The sequence below is a fragment of the Pseudorca crassidens genome, chromosome X, assembly GCF_039906515.1.
Source record: "Pseudorca crassidens isolate mPseCra1 chromosome X, mPseCra1.hap1, whole genome shotgun sequence".
Classification (NCBI taxonomy): Eukaryota; Metazoa; Chordata; class Mammalia; order Artiodactyla; family Delphinidae; genus Pseudorca; species Pseudorca crassidens.
The window spans coordinates 39,789,200-39,803,201 of record NC_090317.1 but is presented as its reverse complement, the minus strand read 5'-3'; the positions used below and the strand labels follow the sequence as shown (position 1 = coordinate 39,803,201).

Sequence of the window (14,002 nt, the reverse complement as noted above, 5' to 3'; positions counted from 1 at the left end):
TAACCACACTCATATCTTAAAGGCAAGGGCATAGAATAACTGACTTGTGATTCACTTAAGTAATTTCAGGTGATGCAGAGTTTTGGCTCTGAAATACTCATTATGAAAGCATCACCAAATTAAATAACCAGAGAAAGGGAGAGGTATGTGAAAAATACTGCAAGTTTCTCACCAAGTAGGAAAGATCCATACTAAGATTATTCCCTTTGATATGAACATTTTTTAAAAAATCAAGAGGACTTCTGGTCAAGGTGGCTCGGTCACTTCTTGCTTGGATGCATCTTCTCTGTTCCAAAAATATACACACATACATGCATACATACATACATACACATGGGTATGTATGTATGTATATGTCCACAACATATATATATATATGTATATATTCATATATACAAAGATACACACAAAGATACAGCTAGGCCCAAAAACAAGATAAATATTTCTGTGAAAGAGAAAAACAGAAACTCCAAGTGATAACAGGAGATGAAGCTCTTCCTGGTATCCCTCTGCAACAAACAGTGTTGTTTTGTATTTTTTGAACTTTATATATATGGTATTATACTGTATGCATTTTCTGCAGCTACCTGTTTAAATTTTTTAAAAATACTTCATTTTTTAGAACAGTTTTAGAATTATAGAAAAACTGAGTAGTACAAAGAGTTCCCATACACCCCACACCCAATATCTCCTATAATTAACATCTTACATTACTATGGTATGTTTCTTTAAAGAAATTAATTAATATTGATACATTATTATTAACTAAATTCCATAGTTTATGTAGATTTCCTTAGTTTTTCCCTAATGTCCTTTTTCTGTTCCAGGATCCCATCCAGGATATCATAGTACATTTAGTTTTCATATGTCTTTAGTCTCCTTTTGGCTGTGGCAGTTTCTCAGGCTTTTCTTGTTTTTAAAGATCTTGACATTTTTGAGGAGTACTGGTTGGGTATTTTGTAGGATGCTCCACTACTAGAATTTTTTTTTAATTTATTTTTTGGCTGTGCTGTGTCTTCATTGCTGCACGTGGGCTTTCTCTAGTTGTGGTGAGGGGGAGGCTATTCTTCGTTGTGGTGCATGGGCTTCTCATTGTGGCGGCTTCTCTCGTTGCAAAGCAGAGGCTCTAGGCATGCGGGCTTCAGTAGTTGCAGCACTTAGGCTCAGTAGTTGTGGCACGCAGGCCCTAGAGCATGCAGGCTTCAGTAGTTGCAGCACATGGGCTCAGTAGTTGTGGCGCATGAGCTCTACAGAGCGCGGGCTTCAGTAGTTGTGGCATGTGGGCTCAGTGGTTGCAGCTTGCGGGCTCTAGAGCGTGGGCTCAGTAGTTGTGGCGCACGGGCTTAGTTGCTCCGCGGTACGTGGGATCTTCCTGGACCAGGGATCAAACCAGTGTTCCCTGTATTGGCAGGTGGATTCTTAACTGCTGGACCACCAGGGAAGTCCCCACTACTAGAATTTTTCTGACGTTTTCCTATGGTTATATTGTGGTTATGGATTACTAGGAGGAAGACTACAGAGAAAAAGTACAATTTTTATCACATCATATCAAACACACATACTATCAACATGATTTATGATTGATCTTCGCTTCAATCACCTGAGGCAGTGTTTGCTGGGTTTCTACACTGCAACATTACTTTTTTTTTTCTTCTGTATTTCCATACTGTACTCTTTGGAAAGAAGTCACTAAGAGTAGCTCAAAACTAAGAAGTCAGCAGTTATGCTTCCCTTCCTTGAGGTGGAGCATCTACATAAACTATTTAGAATTCTTCTTTATGGGATATTTGTCTCCTCTCCCCCATTTATTGATTCATTCAGTCATTTTATTATCAGTATTGACTCATAGATATTCTATACTTTGGGTTATAATCCAATATTAATTTAGTTTGTTGTACATTCCCTGTTTTTGTTTGTTTGATAAACTATTTTTCTTCCAATTTTAAATGATTGTTCTTCCTGGATACAGAATTCTAGGTGGGTGTTTTTCCTTTCATCACTTTAAATATTTTACTCTACTCTCTTCTTGCTTGCATGGTTTCTGATGAGAAATCCAGTATAATTATTATCTTTGTTCTTCTATAGGTAGAGAGTTTTTCTCTGGCCATTTTCAAGATTTTCTCTTGGTCTTCACAGTTTTCTGTGTTTGAACATGATATGCCTAGGTGTATTTGTTTGGTATTTATCCTACTTTGTGTTCTTTGCTTGGATTCTGAATCTGTGGTCTGGTGTCTGTCATTAATTTTGGGAAATTCTCAGCCATTCTTACTTCAAATATTTCTTCTGCTCCTTTCTTCTTCTGCTATTCCAATAATGTGTATGTTACACCTTTTGAAATTGTCCTTGGATATTCTGTTACTTTTTTTTTTTTTGTGGTATGTGGGCCTCTCACTGTTGTGGCCTCTCCCGTTGCAGAGCACAGGCTCCGGACGCGCAGGCTCAGCGGCCATGGCTCACGGGCCCAGCCGCTCCACGGCATGTGGGATCTTCCCGGACCGGGGCACGAACCCGTGTCCCCTGCATTGGCAGGCGGACTCTCAACCACTGTGCCAGCAGGGTAGCCCCGTTACATTTTTAAAGTCTTTTTGTAATCTCTTCATTTCAGTTTGGGAGGATTCTATTGACGTAACTTCAAGCTTACTAATTCTTTCCTTGGCTGTATGCAGTCTGCTCATGAGCCTATCAAAGGCATTATTTCTTTTTCTTTTTTTTGGCCATGCCGCATGGCTTGCGGGAATCTCAGTTCACTGACCAGGGATTGAACCTGGGCCATGGCAATGAAAGCCCAGAATCCCAACCACTAGGCCACCAGGGAACTCCCAAAGGCATCATTTCTGTTATAGTGTTTTTGATTTCTTGCATCTTTCTAGAGTTTCTATCTCTCTGCTTACATTATCCATTTGTTCTTACATGTTGTATACTATTTCTAACAGACTCTTTATCATATTAATTATAGTTATTTTAAATTCCATATATATGATCATTCAAAAACCTACGTTGTATCTCAGTTTGGTTCTGATGCTTCTTGTTTCGTCTCTTGAGACTGTGGTTTTTCTTTTAGCATGCCTTATCATTTCTTTTTTGTTGAAAACCAGACACAATGCATAACATAATAGAAACTGAGATAAACAAGTCATTAATGTGAGGTTTTATGTTAATCTGGCTAGAAGCTGGGCTGTGTTTAATGTTTACTCTAGCTGTAGGTGTCAGAGGTTTTTCAATTTCCTCTAACGTCCTTGTTTTTGTCTCCCTTGTTTTCTTTGGGTTTCCCTAAAAACGTCTTAGAGTCTGAGTCTTGCAGGTCTTTCGACTGTAATCCACAGTTAACGTACTGAAGCCCTGCTGATGTGGTAGTAAGGTGTGGGGTATGGGAAAACATTCTGCAATCCTATAATTAAGTTTCAGTCTTTTATTGTGCCCATGTACCCAGCCTGTAACCTTCACAAGTATTTCACAGCTTTTATTCTCTTTCTCTTAGATGAGACAGTAAGGCTAGAGGAGCCTGGAGTTGGATAATTTCCCTTCTCCCACACTAGAGAAGGCTTTGGTAAAGTTGTTTTACTTGCTGGATAGCTCCTTGTTAAGTAGAAGATCTGGTTGTATTTCAAGTTGATTACTTTTCCTGTCACCATGCCAGGAGCAGGAGACTTTTTCTTGGCTCTTCACACTGAGAACCCAGTGGAGTTCCTGAAGGTAAAAGTCATGAAAATGTGGGGACCCCCATAGACTGTGGCCCCCAGGTGTTTGTTACTCAAACACTAATCTACACTCTGCTTCCTGCAATTTGTCAAAGTTACCACTTAAGTGTTCCTACCAGTTTATGGCTCTAGTGCTTTCTGCTCCTGATAAGCAGATCTGGGCTGTCACTCTTTGTAATTGCTTGTCTCTCCAGATTTCAGGATTGCAGTTTGCTCTCTGATGTCAAATCCCCGATGGGTCCAAGAAAAGTCATTGATTTTTAGTTCGTTCAGCTGTTCTTCCTGTTCTAAGAGAGCAGTGATGACTTCTAAGCACTTTACATGTTGGCACTGAAACCCAAAGTCTGCAACAAACTTTTTTGATTCAATATTGTTTGAGTTTCATCCATGTTGATACCTGTAGTTCTATTTCATTCATTTTTTTCTTCTGTATAGTATTCTATTTTATGAACATACCATGCTTTATCCATTCTCCTGCTTATGAACATGTATGTTGTTCATAAACAATGCTACTATGAGCATCCTTATAACATCTAATGTGCGTGTGTAAGAGTTCCCCTAGGATAGATACCAAGAAGTGGGATTACTGACTTACAGTGTATGAGCATCTTTCATTTTACTAGATATTGCCACAATGTTCTTGAAAGTGGCTGTACTCATTTGTATTCACCCAGCAGTATATTAAGAGTTCTTACTGTTCCATACGTTCACCAATACTTGGCACAGTCAGGCCTTTAAATGTATGCCAACATCCTGGGTGTTAAATGGTATCTCATTGTAGTTTATTTTGCATTTCTTTGATTACTAATGAGACTTTATAAGTTAATTGTCCATTCATGTTTTCTCCCCTGTGAATTGCCTGTTCATATCTTCTGGCCATTTTTATTGGGTTGTTTCTCTTTTTCTTATTGATTTGTAGGGAAAGATTTCCTTAAAATGTCTCAAAAAGCACAAACCATCAAATAAAATACTGATGATTTAATTACGTTACAATGAAAGACTTCTGCTTAACAAAAGAAATCAGAAACAATGTTAAAAATATAAGCTACTCACCAGGTGCAGCAAGGGTTTGTATCCAGAATTTTAAAATAAAATCTATAAATAGTATCAAAAACTAAATAATCAAAATCTATAAATAATATTAAAAACTAAATAATCAAATAATGGGCAAATAAACAGAACAGGCAATTCATAGAAGGTTCCTGAAAGACTAATGAATGTATAAATACATGCATAACTTCATTGGAAATCAGGAACATGCAAATTAAAACCATGAGATACCTTTCAAACACATTAGACTGGCAAAAATAAAAAGTCAAAAACTTTAAAGTCTTAGCAAAGATGTAAAAGAGATTTCTTAAACCCTGCTCAAGGAGGTGAAGATACACATACCCTATATCACAGGAATTCCACTCCTAGATATGTAATACAGAACAGTGATTCTTAAAATGTCACTCTCAGACCAGCAACATCATCAGTATCTCCTGGGAAACTGGAAATGCAAATTCTCAGGCCCTACTCCAGATGTATAGAACAAAAAATTCTGAGGGCGGAACCCAGCAATCTGTGTTTTAACAAGTCTTCCAGGTGATTCCGCTGCACACTAACATTTGAGAATCACTGCAATAGAGCAATATTTTTCTGGCCTTTTTGACTGAGATGTATAGGAAGAAATGCATTTTATATTCTGGCCCACATACATATCACACACACACATATTAAACAAAAGCTTCAAGAAACAATAATCATCCTTACTACTCTATGGAATGCACTTTGATGTTTTCTATTCTATTTCATTTCTTTAAAAAATTGCTGGTTGTGACCTACTAATAGTAAATTAAAATTTGAAAACCTGTCCTAGAGAAACTCCTGTACATATGCAACAGGAGATATGTACAATAATGTTTGCTGCAGAACTGTCTATAACAGAAAAAAATGAAAAGAAAAAATCTTCAGGAGAATGCATAAATGAATTATAGTATCTTTCTACAACGGAACGCTACATAGTTCCTTATATCTTTAGAAATAAATTTCAAAAACATGTATATTGAGTCAAAAAAGCAAGTTGTAGAAGGGTATGTACAGTATGGTATCATCTATATATTTAAAAAATATGTAAAACTATATGTTGTTTATGAATATATAGATATTAAAAACACGGATGGGAACAATAAATAGCAAATACAGGATCGTGGTTACCACTGGAAAGGAGAAAGAGGAATGGGATTGGGGAGGGATACACAAAAGTCTTCAGGCGTCTCCATAAGGCCTTATTTTTTTTTAATTAGGCATATATGGAAACTGTTAAGAATTGATAGAGAATTCCCTGGCGATCCAGTGGTTAGGACTCTGCGCTCTCATTGCCAAGGGCCTGGGTTCAATCCCTGGTCAGGGGAACTAAAATCCCACAAGCTGCGTGGCATGGCCAAGAAAAAAAAAGGCAAGAATTGATAAAGATGGCTGGCTTGGTACAAAGGTTTTTGCTATATTATTCTCTGTAACTTTTTATAATGAGTAATATTTCATAATAAAAAATAAAAATCAAGCTACCCTTGCACATCAAGAATATATTAGAAATGCAATCATTCAAAGGAAACTGCTTTAATATTCCTTACTTACGATGCCTTTGTAAAAATTCAGGGACAGCCAGAAGCTAACATTATTTTTTTAGTTTTGTTTTTTAAATTAGACACAATCAAGTATATACTCCAGGGGCTTGTGTTGCTTCTTTGAGTGACATGATAATGAAATTTTCAATTCTGTATGTAACACATACCATGAATGTGAAATAATGATATGATCAACAAAACAAGGATTATTTACAACTTTTCTTAGATATTTGCCAATTCCTCAAGGCTTAGAGGCCCTGTGCTTTCACTTTGCTGCTTAGCTATCAGCAACTTAAGTCATATGTCATATAAAAGCCAGGTGGAGCATTCTGAAGAGAAAACTCATGTGGTAATAGTAAACCCTACTCACAACCAGGCACCATGGCTACCAGATATGGTGGTACTATGAATACTACTTGATTTATTAGTAGCCTAGGAAATTAGAGGTCACTTTTTTTCAGTTGAGGGTTTCTAGTGGGTATGGACTAGAGTCCATCAAGAGTCTGATCAAGATTTCTTTAAAAGTCTAAGAGTAGCTTAAGACCTTAGAAAACCACAAAGAACATCATAAGGAAATATGTTACTTATACAGTCAGAGCTACTTATATAGCAGAGAATGAATAGTCAAGGTCAAGGAAAAACACAATCACTGTGCCTATGTCATGATTCTTTGGTATAATCAAAGCTAATATAAAAGTATTACTTTAGGTAGAAGTAAATTAAAAAAACCCATTTTTTTTTCTTGGTTTGGCCTATACCTTGTTTGGCTCCCCTGGATTATATGAAGAAAACATAGGAATTTTTCGGATCTCTTCCTCTGACAAACGATTTCTCTGGATCTCATCTTCTGGGACAAATTCTATTGGCTGCGTCAGCTTCTTAGGCCCCGTCCAACACTGCTCAGGTGAATTATCAATAACTTTTGCCACATGGAGACTGGGACCTTTACCCTGTGCTGCCTGTTTTCCCTTGTCCTGGAGTAATGACGGGTTCTCAGCTGTGCCACTATCTCCCACTGATGTAGCTGAGACCAGTGAGTGGGAAGCAAAGGGTTCACCTCTCATTAGTTGGAACTCTTCAAGACGTTTTTTCATTATCATCTCTTGGTAAAAATTTTCCAGGTTGTTCATGGGATCACCTTTGTTCTTCTTTTGGGATTCATCTGGATCAAGACAAAGAGATAGGGAAGTTCTACAAAGCCTACCAATACAACCTTTGACAAATTAATAAAAATTAAAATTTGAATCTCAGATAATGAAACTCTGCTGGGGCAGGTGTTTACAACCTGTGAAAAATGACAATAATATATAGCTATGTTATTACAGTGCATCTTGGGCAAGGCTGGGCTTATGGTAAGGCAAGTGAGGCACCTGGGGTACAAAATTTGAGGTGCTTACTCTCAGGGTCATGCAAGTACATGCATCTAACTGATAAAGACATTTGAAAAATGTTAGTATGGCATTATCACACTTCACAAAATTAATAATAATTCCTTAGCATTATCTACTACTGAGTTCATATTCAAATGGCCCTGATTTTCTCAAAGATATCTTTTTACACTTGGTTTAGGATCTAAACCAGCCATTGGCTGTTATATCTTTTAAGCCTCATTAAAAAAACAAACAAACAGTGCCCCTTCTTTCCCACCCCTCCAACCTGTTTCTTCCCCATCCCATTGATTTATAGAGAAACCACATCATTTGTTCATAGAACAAATGAATTTGACTGGCTGCTCCTCATATTATTTAACTTGTTCCTCAATCCCCTCTATTTCTTACAAACTGGCAGTTAAAACTAGAGCTATGCTTTCAATGTGGCCACTAGCCACATGAGTCTATTTAAATTAATTTTTAAAATGTCAGTTCCTCTGTTAAATTAGGAATATCAAATGCTCAACAAGCACATGTGGCTAGTGGATACCATAATGGGCAGAATAAAGACCATTTACATCATTGTAGAAAGGTGAATTGGATAGTGCTGATTTAGATTTGGGTTCAATATTTTTAGGCAAGAATCCTCCTTATATTATATAGATGTGTATTTCCTATTACATCATGTCATAAGGCACATAATGTTTAGTGGTCCCCTTTCTAGTGATGCTAAAATTGATCAGTGGATTCAGGTGGTATTAGTCTGATCTTTCCATTATGAAGTTTTCCCATTCACATTTCACCTAGGGGGTTTTGCATCTATTGATGACCATTGCCTAAATCCATTAATTTATTAAGAGTTGTAAAACGGGGCTCCCCTAATTCTATTATTTATTTTGTACTTATTATTTCTATTATTTCTTCTGTATTTATTATCTGGAATTCTATAATGGACTTACCGTCATCAACTATGTGGTTTCCCTACATACAGTTCATACAGCAAAAGCAGGATAAATGCTTGATTTGCTTCCCATTATTTACCAACTATAAAAGTAATGAGTTGGTACTTTTTTTTTTTTTTTTTGGCGGTATGTGGGCCTCTCATTGCTGTGGCCTCTCTCGCCGCAGAGCACAGGCTCCGGACGCGCAGGCCCAGCGGCCACGGCTCACGGGCCCAGCCGCTCCGCAGCACCCGGGATCCTCCCGGACCGGGGCACGAACCTGCGTGCGCCCCCTGCATCGGCAGGCGGACTCCCAACCACTGCGCCACCAGGGAAGCCCAAATTGGTACTTTAAAAGTGTTAAAAATGATTATTTTTAGTATAATTGTGAGACCTGTATTTTCATATATTCGATGTGTTTCAATTAAATGTAGTCATTCTTTTTAGTAGTCAAATTATCCCACTCAGGACTAGTGAAAGTCCCTTAAAATTGGCTCCTGTATTGCTTTCCAGTTTTCTGGCACAGCAAGATGTCTTAAGCTCATCTTGCATATTTCTTGACTCAAAGCTGGAATATTTCTCTAAGGACCACTGGCTCCTGTTAGTGGGAAATAGTGTTTAGAAACCACAATACGTTGCTAGTTCTGTTCATAAATGTTGAGTTGTTGTTGCTTCTAGGCCTTTTCAGTGAACAAAGGTAGGAAAATTTTTACGAAAAATAAATCATAAATTCATACTGGTATTTCCACTTCAAATTTAAGATTACAAGGTTTTAACTCAAACTCCTTGATTTTTGACTTGTATCTCTTTTCACATGTGCTTAAGATATTGGCTCCTAATGATATTAACAAAATTATTTATTAGCTTTTTCCTACAATATATAGAACTTTTAAGTGTCAGTAACAATACTAATATGGTTATCAACAATACTAATATGACTATCAACAACAAAACTACTTAATACAGTTTTATAATTCTTTGCAGTTACTTTTGACCTTAAAATATATCCCATTCGGAATATACAAATACTGTTTTGAAGTTATTTTAAATAATTATTTTCTCTATATGGTTATGCTACCAACTTTATTCATAGTTAGGCTCATTTGCTTCAGGCTGTTTACAAATGTTAAGGATTGATCTTTTTTCCCTTTTGATTAAATTTTTAAACTACACAAAACATTTACATGGGTCTAAAGTGAAAACTGTGTTATACAGTACCTTCACAGAAGTCTCACTTCCACCTCTGTCCCCTTCATCCCACTCCTTTCCTTCTCCATAAGTTATAATTTTATTAGGTTTTGGATTTATGGTTCCATTGTTTATTTTTTGAAATATAAGCAAATAGGCACAAACACACCACACATATTTATGTGTATGTGTGTATGTGTGTGTGTGTGTATGTATATATATATATATATATCTATAAAATTCATTACACCCCCTGTCCTACGTAAAAGGTAACTTACTTCACTTTCTACAATTTACTTTTTTGCACTTAGCAATATATCCTGGTGATAATTCCATATTAATGTATAGAGCTCTTCCCTTTCCTTCTTATAGCTGCATAGTACTTCATTGTGTGGATGTACAATAGTTTATTCAACTACTCCCTTACTGATGCACCTTGGTGTTGTTTCCAGTCTTTTCTGCTATTGTGAATAATGCCCTGACAAACAGCCTTCTGCATACAGGATTTTGTATTTTCTCAGTATATATTTGAAATAGATTCCAAGAAGTGGCACTGCTGAGATAAAAGGCAAATGTGTATGTAATTTTTCTATACATTGCTAAATTCCACTCTGTAGGAATTGTACTATTCTGCATTTCCACCAGCAAGGTATAAGAATATTTATGGAAGGATTTCTTAAGACTCAAAAAGCATTAACCATTAAGGAATATATCGACAAATTCAACTACATTAAAATTAAAAGCTTCTGTTCATCAAAATATCCTAAACAGAAAACTCACGGAATGGAAAAAGATATTTGCTATACAAATAACTGATAAAGAACACAATCATTAGGAAAATGGGCAAAAGACAGAAAAAGGTGCCTCACAAAAGAGGAAATACACTGGCTAATAAATATATGCAAAAGTGCTCAATATTAGAATTCAGGGAAATACTAATTAAGAAGGGAATACCATATTGGCAAAAAATAAAAAAGAATACCAATACCACATGTCAGTGAGGCTGTAGAGCAAATGGAGCCCCCATACATTGCTGGTAGGAATGTGCAGCCACAGTGCAAATCACCATGACATTACCTACTAATGCTGAATATATGCTCATAATGTGACCCATCAATTCCACTCCTACATATATACCCTAGAATAATTTGGGCACAGTGCACCAGAATACAATAATAAGAATATTTAGATCAGTACTATTTATAACAGGCCTGAAACTAGCAAAAATATAAGTATCCACCTAAGAAGAATCAATTATAAAATTGTACTAAGTTTATATAATGAAATCCTATATTACAACAAAAGTGAACAAATTTTGGTTACATATGACCAAGTGGATGAATATACTAATGTATATACTCAAAAATATTTATTCGGTGACTATTATGATCCAGGTAGTATTCTAGGTTCTTGGGACACATTAATAAAACAAAGATCCCTATCTTCAAAGAACTAAGTAAATTATATGGTATGCTAGAAGGTTATGAGTGCTATGAAAAAGAAAAAGTACAGCAGCATAAGGGATAACTGGAAGGGCTAGAAGGTGGTGGTAGTGTTGGTTGCAATCTTACTGTTGGTCTGAGTAGGTCTCATTGAGAAGGTGACATTTGAGAGAAGCCTTACAGGAAGTGAAGTAATCTATCATCCTGATATTGGAGTGAGGGTTCCAAGGTGAGAGTATGCTTCAAAAAAATTTTAAAGTCTGAAATCAAAGTATTTCTCTGACCATAATGGAATCACATTAGAGATATACTGCAAGAAGAAATCTGAGAAAATATAAATATCTGGAAATTAAACAACACACTTCTAAATAATCCATAGGTCAAAGAACTTCCATAGGAGATTTTAAAATACTCTGAACTAAATGAAAATGAAAACACAACATAATACTTATGGATACAGATAAAACAATGTACAGAGGAGCTTCTGGGAAGATGGCGGAAGAGTAAGATGCAGAGATCACTTTCCTCCCCACAGATACACCAGAAATACATCTACACGTGGAACAACTCCTACAGAACACCTACTGAACGCTGGCAGAAGACCTCAGACCTCCCAAAAGGCAAGAAACCCCCCACATACCTGGGTAGGGTAAAAGAGAAAAGAAAAAACAGACAAAAGGATAGGGACGGGACCTGCACCAGTGGGAGGGAGCTGTGAAGGAGGAAAGGTTTCCACACACTAGGAAGCCCCTTCGCGGGCAGAGACTGCGGGTGGCGGAGCGGGGAAGCTTCGGAGCCACGGAGGAGAGTGCAGCAACAGGGGTGCGGAGGGCAAAGCGGAGAGATTCCCACACAGAGGATCGGTGCCGACTGGCACTCACCAGGCCGAGAGGCTTGTCTACTCACCCGCCGGGGCGGGCGGGGCTGGGAGCTGAGGCTCGGGAGAGGACTGGGGTTGGTGGAATGAACACAGCCTGAAGGGGCTGGTGCACCACGGCTAGCCGGGAGGGAGTCCAGGGAAAAGTCTGGACCTGCGAAGAGGCAAGAGACTTTTTCCGCCCTCTTTGTTTCCTGGTGCGCGAGGAGAAGGGATTAAGAGCGCTGCTTAAAGGAGCTCCAGAGACGGGCATGAGCTGTGGCTAAAAGCGCGGACCCCAGAGACGGGCATGAGACGCTAACGCTGCTGGTGCTGCCACCAAGAAGCCTGTGTGCGAGCACAGGTCACTATCCACACCCCCCCTTCCAGGGAGCCTCTGCAGTCCGCAACTGCCAGGTTCCCGGGATCCAGGGACAACTCTCCCAGGAGAACGCACGGCGCGCCTCAGGCTGGTGCAACGTCACGCCGGCCTCTGCCACCGCAGGCCCGCCCCGCATCTGTGCCCCTCCCTCCCCGCCGGCCTGAGTGAGCCAGAGTCCCTGAATCAGCGGCTCCTTAAACCCCGTCCTGTCTGAGCAAAGAACAGTCGCCCTCCGGCGACCTACACGCAGAGGCGGGGCCAAATCCAAAGCTGAGCCCCTCGGAGCTGTGAGAACAAAGAAGAGAAAGGGAAATCTCTCCCAGCAGCCTCAGGAGCAGTGGATTAAAGCTCCACAATCAACTTGATGTACCCTGCATCTGTGGAATACATGAATAGACAACGAATCATCCCAAATTGAGGAGGTGGACGTTCAGAGCAAGATTTATGATTTTTTCCCCTTTTCCTCTTTTTGTGAGTGTGTATGTGTATGCTTCTGTGTGAGATTTTGTCTTGTATAGCTTTGCTTCCACCATTTGTCCTAGGGTTCTGTCTGTCCGTTTTTGTTTTTTTTTTAAATTCTTTTCTTAATAATTATTTTTTATTTTAATAACTTTATTTTATTTTACTTTATCTTCTTTCTTTCTTTCTTTCCTTCCTTCCCTCCTTTAGACAACGAATCATCCCAAATTGAGGAGGTGGACTTTGAGAGCAAGATTTATGATTTTTTTCCCCTTTTCCTCTTTTTGTGAGTGTGTAAGTGTATGCTTCTGTGTGAGATTTTGTCTGTATAGCTTTGCTTCCACCATTTGTCCTAGGGTTCTATCCGTCCGTTTTTTTTCTTAATAATTACTTTTTTATTTTAATAACTATTATATTTTATATTACTTTATTTTATTTTACTTTATTTTCTTTCTTTCTTCTTTTCCTTCCTCCCTCCCTCCTTTTTTTTTCTTTCTTTCTTTCTCTTTCTTTTTTTCTTCTTCTACTAATTCTTTCTTTCTACTTTTTCTCCCTTTTATTCTGAGCCGTGTGGATGAAAGGCTCTTGGTGCTGCAGCCAGGAGTCAGCACTGTGCCTCTGAGGTGGGAGAGCCAAATTCAGAACCCTGGTCCACAAGAGACCTCCCAGCTCCACATAATATCAAACGGCGAAAACCTCCCAGAGATCTCCATCTCAACACCAGCACCCAGCTTCACTCAACGACCAGCAAGCTACAGGGCTGGACACCCTATCCCAAACAACTAGCAAGACGGGAACACAACCTCACCCATTAGCAGAGAGGCCGCCTAAAATCATAATAAGTCCACAGACACCCCAAAACACACCACCAGGCGTGGACCTGCCCAGCAGAAAGACAAGATCCAGCCTCATCCACCACAACACAGGCACTAGTCCCCTCCACCAGGAAGCCTATACAACCCACTGAACCAACCTTAGCCACTGGGGACAGACACCAAAAACAACGGGAACTACGAACCTGCAGCCTGCAAAAAGGAGACCCCACACACAGTAAGAT

General features: G+C 38.6%; 1 protein-coding gene across 3 annotated transcripts in view; it reads right to left on the bottom strand.

Annotated features, from left to right (window-relative positions):
- Positions 1-14,002, bottom strand: part of RBM41 (RNA binding motif protein 41) — a 68,658-nt gene that overhangs the window by 20,197 nt on the left and 34,459 nt on the right. For 2 of the 3 annotated variants that reach the window (XM_067723684.1, XM_067723685.1), the window contains one exon: positions 7,066-7,469. In XM_067723684.1, coding sequence (XP_067579785.1) covers positions 7,066-7,469 — 404 coding nt within the window. Of the gene's footprint in view, positions 1-172; positions 287-7,065; positions 7,470-14,002 lie in introns of all 3 variants that reach the window. The other variant, XM_067723683.1, reaches the window with a different exon arrangement.